Genomic DNA, 12,297 nt, shown 5'->3' with positions numbered 1-12,297 from the left:
AGAACTTGCCACAGTTTGTTATGATCCACACAGTCAAAGGCTTTAGAATAGTCAATAAAACAGAAATAGATGTTTTTCTGGAACTCCCTGGCTTTCTCCATTATCCAGTTTAAAAACCAACAGAGACATAAAAAACAACAGTATAAAAAATCATTATCCATAACAGCTTGCATGCTTTGCACATACTCAGAACCACAATAGTTTAACCCATTCTCTTTTTCATAAATCATATACAGACATCTCCTTCCTATGCACAATGTCTTACATACACCCTTCACCTATTTTCCCCTCCCCTCTATCCAGTCCTACATGATATCCCTCCTGATTCAGACTTCTTTCTCAGGTATGCTGTCCTTTTGTTTAAAGGGTATAACTGTTTTGTGATTCAGGGATTGTGAACATGGCTTTCTGCCTGCTTGACATTCTTTAAGTACTTTTTTATGAGGGCAAAGAAGGAAGCTGCATTGACTCTCTGATGCTGTCACTGCTACGATTCATACTTCTACTAGGACAGCCTTTTCCAACATGGTGCCCTCTGGATGTGTTGGACTGCAACTCCCATCATTCCCAGCCAGCATGAGAGTTGCAGTCTAAATCATTTGGAGGGTACCAGGTTGGGGGAAAGGTTGTCTTAGTAGGACCCTCTGCCACTCATTCTTGAGACATGCCTCAATATAGATTTCTATTAAGTCTCCCAAATGTTGAGATATCTTTGGGGCAGTCCCTTTCTGTTTTGTTCCTTTGCTTTTTGCTTCCTCTGGATTCATACCTTAAAGGACTCCATGATTTAGTACTAGCTACACCACCTTCCTTTTCACTTGATTGTGGGTACCTAAGCCCTGGGCAAGTGTGAATGCTGCCAATTGACACGACTCTCCTTTCTTCTTCAGCCTAGTTTATACAATGGCTTACAGCATGAGGGTGGGGTGGGGGGTGGGGGATAATAATGTTCACAGGATCACCCCTGTTTACCTGTTTGTTGACAGTCTCAAAGAACCCTAAAGGATTAGTGAGACAGGACTTGCCTTTGCAGAAGCTGTGTTGATTCTTTTTCAGAAGGACTTGTCCTTCCATATACTTACTAATTTTGTCTTTAATAATGCTTTCCCAATTTACTAGGAACAGACGTTAAACAGATGTTGGGGGAAACAAATAAAAATTACAAGGGGAAGTTATCTCTTGGTCATAAATGATCATATCCTTAAGAACTGATGTGTACTTCAGGAATTTCAAACATTTCCTATCTTCGCTTAAATACACATTCTGATGTAGTTTGAATGTTTGATGTGGACAAAAGACGTGGCTACTGGCACGTTGGATTTGTACATTACATCGTCCAAAGATCAGATCTTCTGGATGAATTGTTTGTTCTAATATCCCTGTTGTAATTCTTATCAGCCTCCTGAGATTTTGACAGGCAAGCTGCCAATCAACAGACAGGAAGATTATTCAGTGATTGACTACACTAGAGTTAGAACAGCAGCTTGCAGTTGTCCCCCCTAGACTTTGTTTGGTGACTTTTAGAGTTCTGTTTGATGGCTTTTGATGAGACAAACAAACTCCTTAAAGGAAACAAAGTAAAAATATAGTTGGTTTGACCCCTTTCTTTCTTGATTTCAAACGCTTTTGTGTCTATGGCCGACTGAGGTCACAAAGCATGAAATCTAATCTTGGAGCCTCCCTGTATGCAAACTATTGACGCGTTCTGAACACAAACCGTGGTGGCAACATTCCTTTAAGATTAGGTAGCAAACCAAGACACCTGCAGTCTTTAAGGAAATCGTTCTCTATTGTGATGAGGCTTTATGAGCTATATAATTAATTTGAGCACAAAGTGTTGTTGTTTTAATAAAGAACTTGTGGTGCTGTCCAATATGGGTATTCATGCAGGGTGGGGGCGAGGACGAGGACGGAATAAGCCATTTCTACTTGACTCTGCCTATGCGATTCATACGACTAATTTTCAAAACCTCCCTCCCAAAATGAGAGTGCTTGGGAATCGGTATCATTCTGATTTTATTGGGAATTTAGTCTAGTCCTCTCAGTTTCCCAGCCTAAGCATTGTGCGTTTTGAAGTTTTCCTTAATTGAAGGTAATGGTGCAGTTGAAGCAGTTATTCTATGCTCTCTTAAAATACCCCTGCTGTTCTTCCTGATGGTTTTGTTGTATGTGTAAGTAAGGTGTGCAACTGCATGATAGTCCACAGTTCCAGGAGACAGTAAGGATGTCAGTCAATTGAGTCACTGGCAAGAGCTTTTGCGTGATACCTTTCTGCTACAGGAGAGGCAGGAGCAGGTACTTGTATGGTATGAATTGTGAGCTACCAGTTATGGTAGTTTTGTAAGCACGGGTGCACATAAAAGCTGTTATGTTTCCTATTTATTTACATCATGTGTACACATGGTCAAATTCCATGAGGTCAAGATTCCTGTGCGTTGCTTTACAGTATCATCTGGCTGTTTTCTAGCACGAAAAGGGCCTATTTAGTTTTCCAGCAACTGAGAAAATCTGTTCATTGTTCATGTTTTGCTGCTTTATAATACGCACCTCAGCTTCTCCTTATCATACTAAAAATAAATATGCTGCTGCAGTGCAATTGTGGAAGACAGGCCAGTGTTTCTGGACTTGAAACGTTGTGTCCTTTATTTGTTATATCACCGTAATAAGCTGCAATTCCTTTTGGAGATAAAATGGGCAAGAAACTGTCAATTATAAAATTCTTTAGGGAGATGGGAAACATTTATTTTACATATTAATGAGCCTTGAGTAAGCTATACGGCCACTCTGTGCTCTGCTCCAGTGAAATGGATGTTGCACCTCTTGAGTTCATGGAGTTCATTGTCCCATCTGTTTGCTACCATATAAAGGAAAATTTTAAAAGTATGTCCCCTGTGCCTAGAAGAAATTTTAACATTTAAATACTTATTTGTCTGCTAGCTATTTTGCTACCTTATTTGGAGGAGGGGGCTATGGCCCACAAATGTTCTTCACACTCACAGTTCTTGTAGCTACTTTATTTATTTATTTGTAATACTTATATACTGCTTAATACTTTTCTCTTCTCCCAGGCATTTAACAGCATATGCTGTTTTTTTTTAATGGACCCCAGAACTGTTGTTGTTAAAAATGGATACTATTGTTTTTATATTTTTGATGGTTTAAAATTTTGTATACTTATTAATGTTCACTGTTTTTAACTTTTGTAAACCGCCCAGAGAGCTTCAGCTATGCGGCGGTATATAAATTGAATTCAATAAATAAATAAAATAAAATATCTAAGGGGTTCGCATATATTTATTTATATTAAAAGATTTCTGTCCTAAAACAACTCTCAAGGTGGCTCACAATCTTCCCGAGAAGTAATCAAGTATAATAACCAATAAAACAACAAAAATATAAAAAAGAACAGCTGGTAGCTATTTACAGACATAAGCAGTATTCAGGGCTGCACTAATAAAAAGCAGATCCAATCAAATATTTTTAACAGATATCTAAAAACATTGAGGGGATGATCCAGAACTCCTGTAGCAGGGAGTTCCATAACCTTGGCACCACCAGTGAGAAGGCCCTGGCTGTCATGTCCAGGACTCCCACCAAGAACAGAAGAGTGTGGGCAGGTTCTCCATTACCTACTTTGTAGATGTAATTAGATTTATAGTGGGACTCCCCCCCCCCCCCGGTGATCTGACTGTTTTACTCTTAAATACCAGCAGTGAACCCTTTCTTTGAGTGTGGGTTCTTATATAGCCAAAATAGCAGCACCTACGCAAAAGGAGGTATCAGTAGGCTCCAGGAAACCCCAAGTGTTTGCAGAAGTACAAAACATCTTTAGGAAAAGAAACATAAGGTGGGGGAACCAAACATCCCAAGGAGGTTAGGCTCACCTGGTCTTCTCTGCTTTGAAATTTGAGCCGGAACTCGGAAGAAGCATTTCTCCACCTCGAATACAGAGCGGGTCCCTCTCTCTGCTCTGCCAGATAGTTAGATGAAAAATCACTCCATTTTCGGGTAACTGGTACATTCTCATCAATGGGAATTAACAGAAATGCTCACAGCTCCCTCAGTTTTAAAGATAAACACATGAAATTTCGCACTGTGGCAGCTCTTAAAGAGATCTTTTGGGCATGCCAATTTTGGAAGAGATCCCTGCATGCAGTGATTTATAGGGAATTTTTAAAGTTTGAATTCAAATGTCCTCTCTCAGGCACCTCTTGTGCCTTGATCTGTATGGTGAGGGAGAGGGAAAGCATTTAGCACAATAATAAATAAGTAAATATATTAATAAATGCCACAACCTCAACACACAGCTTGCCCAACCTCAGAGAGGACAGGAGGCTTGCAGGACGAGGAGGTGGCAACCCCTACCAGATGACCCTCTCTGGGGAGGTCATTCCACAACTAGGATGCCACCACTGAAAAGACCCTCTCCTTAGTATCCATCTGCCTCCCCTCAACAGAAGTGTCTCTCAGAATGATCTTAGGGTCCAGGCAGGTATACATTTCACCATGGTGCTAGTAACATGGATGCAACTCAGTATGGCTATAGAGCATCTATTTGTATTTAACAGATGGTATATTACAACAGATTTGCCTTGGACAGGTTGTTTTAGCCACCCTGAGAAGTGTTGCCTGACTGGTGGAATAAAAATATGTAGAATAAATAATGAGAGTAGTCATGCACAAGGCTAAAATTATGCTTAAGTAGGCAGATGCAAAACAAAGGAAGGCTTTCATTTGATAGATTGCTGGGAAAGTGTATTGCTCATCCTTTTCTCGGCACTGTGAAAGCCATGCAGGTGCTTATATTGGGGGTATTGGAGCCAAATTAAGCTGAAGGGTGGAGGGGCAAGTAAACAAGCAATTCTGGAGTAGATGCCTTATGGCTGTGACTCTCTCCACTGAAGGCAGGAAGAGCCTCCCTCAGTGTGTTCTGCTGTGTATATCCATGCAGAAGCTAGGACTCTGGCTTATAGTGGGAAACTGATGTTGACCATCTTTTTCACTGGAGGGGGTGAAATTCTACTGCTGTTCTGTTGGTGCATCTGAAAAAGCTATTTATTGTGCAGTTTCTCTTTTAACTATAGTATGACCTTTATTCAGGTCAAATCATCAAGTTCTGTAATTAAGCAAATCACAAATTTATTTGGAAATAGACTACTGATTAGCTTGTTTCCTTGAGATAACATTTTACAGTTGCCAAATACCTTTCTGGGGATATGTGGAATTGTAAATGTATTAGCCAGTAGCTGATTCAATTGTTTTCTGAATAGTAGGTTGCTGTAAGGCAGACAGTTCTTTGCACTGAATTTATCTTTTACAGAGTTTCAATTAACATTGAGACAGGGGACACAGCCAATGTTTTGCTAGTGTGGATTAATTAATTAAAGACAAATTAAATCCAAATTAGTTGGGCCTCATGAAAGGGAAAAATGATACTGCAGATGAACTATTACAGTGGCAACCTTCCTAACATGTTGATGTAGAGTGATCGATCCAGTGACCAAGGAAAAGAACTGTGGATTTTATTTTCATATTATAGTTACTGACAAATTGAGGCCCAAGGCCTATTGCTGTTTTTCCATGCTACAACGACAGACGTGTGTACGTTTAGAAGAATGCTTCTCTCTCTCAAGTTTTTATTGTTTATCATCAATGGCCATCACAAAACAAACACAAAGAACACATTGTTGTACTGATGTCAGTGTTAGTTAAAATCTTCATAACATTTCTTTTTTAGACTTGTACACCACCTGAAGGCTAATAATGCAGAGAACGGCATGACCACTTGGGCCCCATTGTCAGCCATAGAATCATAGAATTGTGTACACAAGCCATATAGCTGACATTTGAATAGCTTGCATGCAGCCCAGAAGCATCTTTCCCCTTTAATGTCACAATAATTTATATATTATTATACATGATGAGATGTATTCTTCTTTTAAAGCGTTTTATCCCTGAGTGTGTAGTACTTGGCTAGGCATGAGATCTCAAACTAGAAATTCAAATACCACTGAACTTGGGGATGCTTAAAATATTGATGAAATTCCTACCTGGAAATGTAGTTCAGTTGTTCTTAAACCCACACATGCCACACATAAGCCGCATGTGCAGTTGCAACAAAGGGCAACCCCTTTTACAAATGCCCTCCTAACAAAGCATATGCTAATAATGTAAAAACTTGTTGTCTAAGTTAGTTGCTCGCTGCTCTCTTGGCTACAGCGTCTTCCCCCCTCCCTCTTGCACCATGAACTTGCAAATTCATATTTCAGTTACCAACAGCAATCTCTTCTTCAACAAGGGCACACTCCTACCATAGCAACTAGATGTGTCCTTCAGTAGAACTATAACCGTTTATATTTGCAACCCAAACAATTAGACCTCACAAGTGACACTCCCATGGGCAGAGCAAGGTCATTTGCCTGGGAGAAAATTGATAAGGTTCGGTATGTGCTATTGCTCCTTTCATGTTTTCATAAAGAGTTCTGAAGAAATGGAGTTAAGATATTCACATATAAAATGAAATGTCAATATGCAGCAAAGGTCATGCAATGTGCAAACAACAAGAGGGAAAGGAGAGATTGATTGATTGATTGATTGAGTTTATATTATTATTAGACTGCCTTTAAGGTTGGAGCCACTATATGGCTTTGCTGCAGGGCTCCTATTCCAGGGGATTTTAATGACTGGCTCTTCTATATGTTCTACAACATGCTCTGCTTGGGGAAATGAAAGACAAACAAGGGAATGCTTTGAAAACATTCCCTTTTGGTTCCCATTGAGATGTCCTAACAGGGGCAGGACTTTGAAAAGCCTTTGCATGTGCTGTTATTACATTTGTCTGAAAGACATTGCAAAAGCAACAGCCCTCAAATCCTGCTCTAACAATGATGCTCCCACAGGGAAGAGGATTTCCATAGAGAGCAATTACAGGTCTGCATTCAGATGTGCATGTATGTGTGTGTGTACACTTAATTTTTAAGTGATTTAATTTTTGTAAACTGCCCAGAGAGCTTCATCTATTGGGAAGTATTAAATACACCTTCGTTCATACATATCCACTCAGATCTTAAATGTTCATGGAAGGAAATTTCCCCTTCTCCTTCTCCCTACAGCCATCTGCCCACTCTGAAAGATTGTCCTCCCTCCAGAAGATTGTGGGTGGGGTGGGGGCTGCTGAACTGTGTGACATGCAGCGTGCAGGACTGCTGGAGGAGGGAGGAATCTCCTCAAATTGGAACCTCACCATCCGGTTTTGGGTGATTCCTCACTCCTCAGCAGTTTCATTCCTGTAAACTTCCTTTAGTTAAAGTATCTTAGGATCCAAGCCGTAGACTTCAGAAAACATTGAAGATTCCATACAAGGCTACCAGTGTCATCTTGCCCTCAGTTATATGCAAACATGTGTTTTTACAATGCCTGTGCTAACTATTTAGAAGTGAGTTGTTAACAGTAGATTTTCAAAAAATATTGTGTCTTTTTAATTTTGGGGCCAGTGCAAGGTAAAAACCCTATGTAAAATGACTTTTAAATAAGCCCCATTGAACGCAGTAGGACTTGCTTCTGACTGAACATGTATAGGATCAAGCTGTAAGTAATAACGTGATGTGATACAACTTCACTATTTGATGAAAAATTAAAACTTTATTTTTCTCTATAATATTTCATGTTTATATCAAACATTCTGATTCCCCCCCCCCCCGGCATACAATCAAAAAAACATGAACTGTTTCTTCTGTTTTATTCCAGTTTTATGTGCTGAAAGAGTGGGCCAGATGACTAAAACATACAATGATATTGATGCTGTTACACGACTTCTTGAAGAGGCAAGTATCCCATATTCACGTGGAATAATAAAATTAAGGTAACATAGTAATGTATCCTTGACGTGCCCATCCAGGGAGAGAGCTTTGAGCGCTTAACACTTAGAAGTTTCTATTTGAATCCCTATTTATTCAGCCATGCTTCTGGTGCTGAGTTAAGATTGCCAGTTCTTCTGAGATAGTACTATCATTGTTTCACAGATACCTAGTCTTCTCTATGCTGGGAATAGCTATATCTATTGAATCTGCCTAGTGCAGATGAGCAAGAATGTAATTCAGTTTGTTTTGGATTAGAATTTATGAAAATTTGCAAATTTCTTCATAAACTTGGATGAAAAGAATTTGAGATGTTTAAAAAAATCAAACGTGGGAGAAAGTAAATCTGACAGATTCATCCATCCCTAGGCTTGAGCTAGCTACAACAAACCTGTTCCATTAATTTCAGTATGACACAGACAGAACTAATTTAGCTGGATTAAAGTCTTTTAAAAAAACCCACTAAGGGTGCAATCATATGCTTGTTTAGACAGAAAACCTAGCCGCTCTGCCACATGACCTATGAACCGGAAGTCACTGCCTTTAGTCTAACAGGATTTTATTGGATGGACTTCATCCACCATCTCTCAGCCTCAGTTCTGCACTTATAATGCTGGAATGATAAGACTGATCTATCTCACAGGGTGCTTGTAAGGATTTCTGAGATAATTTAGATGACACACTTTGAACAGCTATATCAGTACTAAATGTTGCTATATAAATACTAAGTGGTATTAAGAAATATGAATTTCCTAAAGTTTCCTTTAAGAGCTTCACAAACTATGCCAAGTATATTTGCACACTTACTGATAGTTTTCTTTTAAGGCCATACAAAACTGGTTTTCACTATCTTTCTCACAGCTGAACTTAGGCCTCTGCTTTTAAATACACTGTTGATTTACTGTATGCACCAGTTTCCCCCAATTATGTGGGTGTCTCCTCCACAACATGAAGAAAAGAAAATAAGCATAAATTATTAGTTTCTTTGTTTTGAAAAGCAGACTTTCTTGTTTTCCATAGAACATAGATTTAATCTTCTTGTGCTTTCAAAAGCTGGTAGTTTTCTACATAATTGAAACCAGTTGTTTTCTTCCTTTTTACAGAAAGAGCGGGATTTAGAATTAGCTGCTCGAATTGGCCAGTCATTGTTAAAGAAGAATAAAACTCTAACTGAGAGGAATGAACTCCTTGAAGAACAAGTAGAGCATATCAGGGAAGAGGTAAGGGAATTCACATATGCCTAATACTCACCACTGTCCACTTGAAAGAATGTGTTCTCCCCTGCTCCAATCCAAACTTGTTCGGCTTTATTTGCCCTCATGCCTTGCCACTTGTTCCTTGTCTGTCCCGTATCACCATGTGGGGTTCAGACTCAGGCAAAATATTAATTATGGATGCCTGAGCTCCTTGATCTTCCATCTTGCCTAACTTTATGGCTCACTGAGCCTCAGCTGCATATCCTCTTAACACTCCGTAGTACTACTTCTAGCTGTGTCAGTTTACCCAAACTCCTCCATTTCTCTGTGCCTTCCCCTCATGCCTCTCAGTGAGTCTTGACTCCAAATGGGTATTAACTGCTGCTTGCTCATCCACTCACACCTTCCACCTATCTCCTGCGTTCATTGGAATTTTTGCTCATTCTCTTACTACCACTGTAATTCCTGCCATGCTTCCTTTTACTATCAGGCTTTCTCCTCGGTCGTCCACTTGTTCTTCTGAACAGTAGAAGCTGAGGCACAGGTGGGAAGGGAAGCTCTCTTCATCTGCAACTCTAGGTCAAGATTCATTGTGGTCGTTTCAACTTTGGCCTCTTCTTTACAGATCTGTCTTTCATATTTTAGCCTGTAATTTTCATCAAGATTATCTGAATACTTCTATGTGGGCTACTTGTTTTGTTGGATTAAGCCACACCTAATGTGCAGTTTTACTTTCCTCCATCTCATAAAAACGTGGTTTAAACTGTGTTTTGTGTTTGTATTTGCTGATAGTTTGCAGCTGTTCCTAATCCTCCAGGATTTTGTTTCTTAAAAACACTAAATATTTCACTGTACAGTGTCATTAAAAATTGATTTTTCATAATCACTGCTGTTTCAGTTGTTCCTAATCAGTAAATTCCAACATTGTTGTCTTATGTTCCTCAGTAGCATTACATATTTCCACTGTATTTATCAGCCAGACTTCTTGTCAATAAATTGCTGCAATGCTTTAGAATGAAGGATTATTAAAATCCTTTGACCTCTGGGAATGATACATGACCAGTATACAAAAGTAGTATTCTGTTTCGGGGAAATTTGTGTTTGGAAAATACATTACCAGTAATTACTACTACTCATTTAGGAATTGTAAAAGTTGTCAGCTTTGCAGTTTTAAGGCAGTTTGCATTAGAGGTGTGTGTGTGTGTGCCTTTGACGGAGTCAGACAATGTGAGAGAGGGCATGAATAAATCTTCACATGTAAGTCCATAAAAAGAATGCAGAACTCAGATGATCATCATTACATAACTTACATAGTTTACTCACCTATATAGAGCTTCAATTAATGGAAATTATGCTGCTGCAAAACAGCAATGGTTTAATTCAATAATAGAAAATGCTGATTTTCCCATTTTCTCGGCAAATTAAAACTTTATTTGGACAATGTTTAGAATTCTGATGATATTGCCAGACCAAGATATTAAATATGATCTACACCCTCAATGGCCATGTTACCACGTAATGCTAAATCATTGTTTAGTACTATGTGCATGAGATAGAACACCCCTCCCTCCCATTCCTCCTGCACAACCAGGAGAAGGATTTTCCTGGCCTTTAATTTCATTTTCTACTAATCTTGACATTGTTGCATCTGGATCAGAAATCATGGTTTATCACAAACTCTGCTCAGTTTCAAACAAGCCAACTTCAAACTATGGGTTGTAAAGTTGCTTCTTTAACAGAGTTTGTGATAAACCAGAGTTTGTGATCTCTGGTTCATACACAAGAACAGGCTGAGTTTAAGGAAAAGTGAAATTAATGCTAGTGAAGTTTTATGCTCACATTCTCAACATCTGCCCTATAGCCATGAAGTCTAGAAACAGTACTGTAACTGAAACTCTGAACACTATATAAAGAAGCCCAGTTTTAAGAAAAACTCCAACTGGGGGCTGGATTCAGCTTTAGTCATACTTCGAGTAGACCCATTGAAATCAATGGACTTAAGTTAGTCACGGCTAATGTCTCCTGTTCTCCAGGGAGAATACCTTTCTCCAGCATTTAGTTCTGCTTCCTTAGTTTTATTGTACATAACGCTCTAGCATATTATGAACATTTCCTTAGAAAAACATAGGACATATCATTGCAAATAACCACAGGCATGAAAATTTTGTGAGCCCTTATTCATCCTTCTCCATGACTACAAGTAAGACTACATTAAAAGTACACCTATTTCCTGAGTGTCTTCCCATGTTAAACGTGCTAATTTTAGTGAATTTACTCATTTGAGGCTGTAAGTGCATTTGACCAGCTCTGACTTACTTTATTTTAACCCCCATGATGCAGGAATTTTATCAGAAGTGCAGTTAACTGACTTTTCCCTCTATTTTCTTTTACTCACTCATTAAAAACCTGACTTTCCCCTTTGTCCTGTGCTTTTTGTGTATTATCTTCAAACCTACTGAAATTTCATTTTTTCCTTCTGTCTCAAGGACAGAGCCTTTCCCCTTCCCCAGCTTCAAATAATTGCTACTAACTTCTACCCTGTGCAACTCTTTCCAGTAGTACTAAATTATGAAAACTGAGACTCAGACGCATTGTAAGGCACTAAAGAAAATGAGGTGAGTTCACTGGAGTAAACACTTTATTGTATATCCACATGATTCAGACAGTCTCTGAACTGTGGTTTATAAATGGGTTCTTTTGACTGTAAATTGCCTTAGAGAGCAGAAATAACCACTTAGTATTTTAATAGCATAAGCAACTATATAATCATCTTAGCAAATACTGCCAGTCCTTGCTGTGTTCCAGCATTAAATGGAAAAGCAGATACTTCTTGCTGAGGTGTGTCACTACGCCATGGAATCTAATCCTGTCTCCTCCAGGAATATGATCTAGGAGCTACTGTAACATTCACATTCAGGTTTATTGTGGAGGAGGTCTTAGGATTTTGTGATCCTTTGTTATTTTAAATTGCGGTACTTTAATTGTTCATGTTTTATCTGCTTCTAGCAGTTCCATTTTGTGCACGCATTAGAGAAACAGGCACTCTGCCCGTACTTCAGTGTTAGCTCAAGCACCAGGTGTGTTGGTCCCTCTAACCACACAATAATCTCAGTTCATATCCTTCATAGTTGCACATAATAGCTTCGCCTCCTTCCGTATCTCTGTGATTATTAAGATAGGAAAAACATATCTTCTTAATGGCACAATGCATGTCATTTTTTAATAGGCAAGGGTATGTGGAGAAT

The 12,297-nt window shown here is 39.0% G+C and overlaps 1 protein-coding gene across 3 annotated transcripts in view; it reads left to right on the top strand.

Moving 5' to 3' along the window:
* The window catches only part of TRAK1 (trafficking kinesin protein 1), a 138,292-nt gene that overhangs the window by 88,685 nt on the left and 37,310 nt on the right, over nucleotides 1–12,297 (top strand). For 2 of the 3 annotated variants that reach the window (XM_063129212.1, XM_063129221.1), the window contains 2 exons: nucleotides 7,747–7,823; nucleotides 8,960–9,076. In XM_063129212.1, the coding sequence (XP_062985282.1) occupies nucleotides 7,773–7,823; nucleotides 8,960–9,076 (168 nt within the window). In that variant the 5' untranslated portion in view covers nucleotides 7,747–7,772. Of the gene's footprint in view, nucleotides 1–7,746; nucleotides 7,828–8,959; nucleotides 9,077–12,297 lie in introns of all 3 variants that reach the window. The other variant, XM_063129203.1, reaches the window with a different exon arrangement.

Source organism: Elgaria multicarinata, chromosome 1, assembly GCF_023053635.1.
Source record: "Elgaria multicarinata webbii isolate HBS135686 ecotype San Diego chromosome 1, rElgMul1.1.pri, whole genome shotgun sequence".
Taxonomy (NCBI): domain Eukaryota; kingdom Metazoa; phylum Chordata; class Lepidosauria; order Squamata; family Anguidae; genus Elgaria; species Elgaria multicarinata.
The sequence above is the reverse complement of the archived record's forward strand: the minus strand, read 5'-3'. Positions and strand labels throughout refer to the sequence as shown.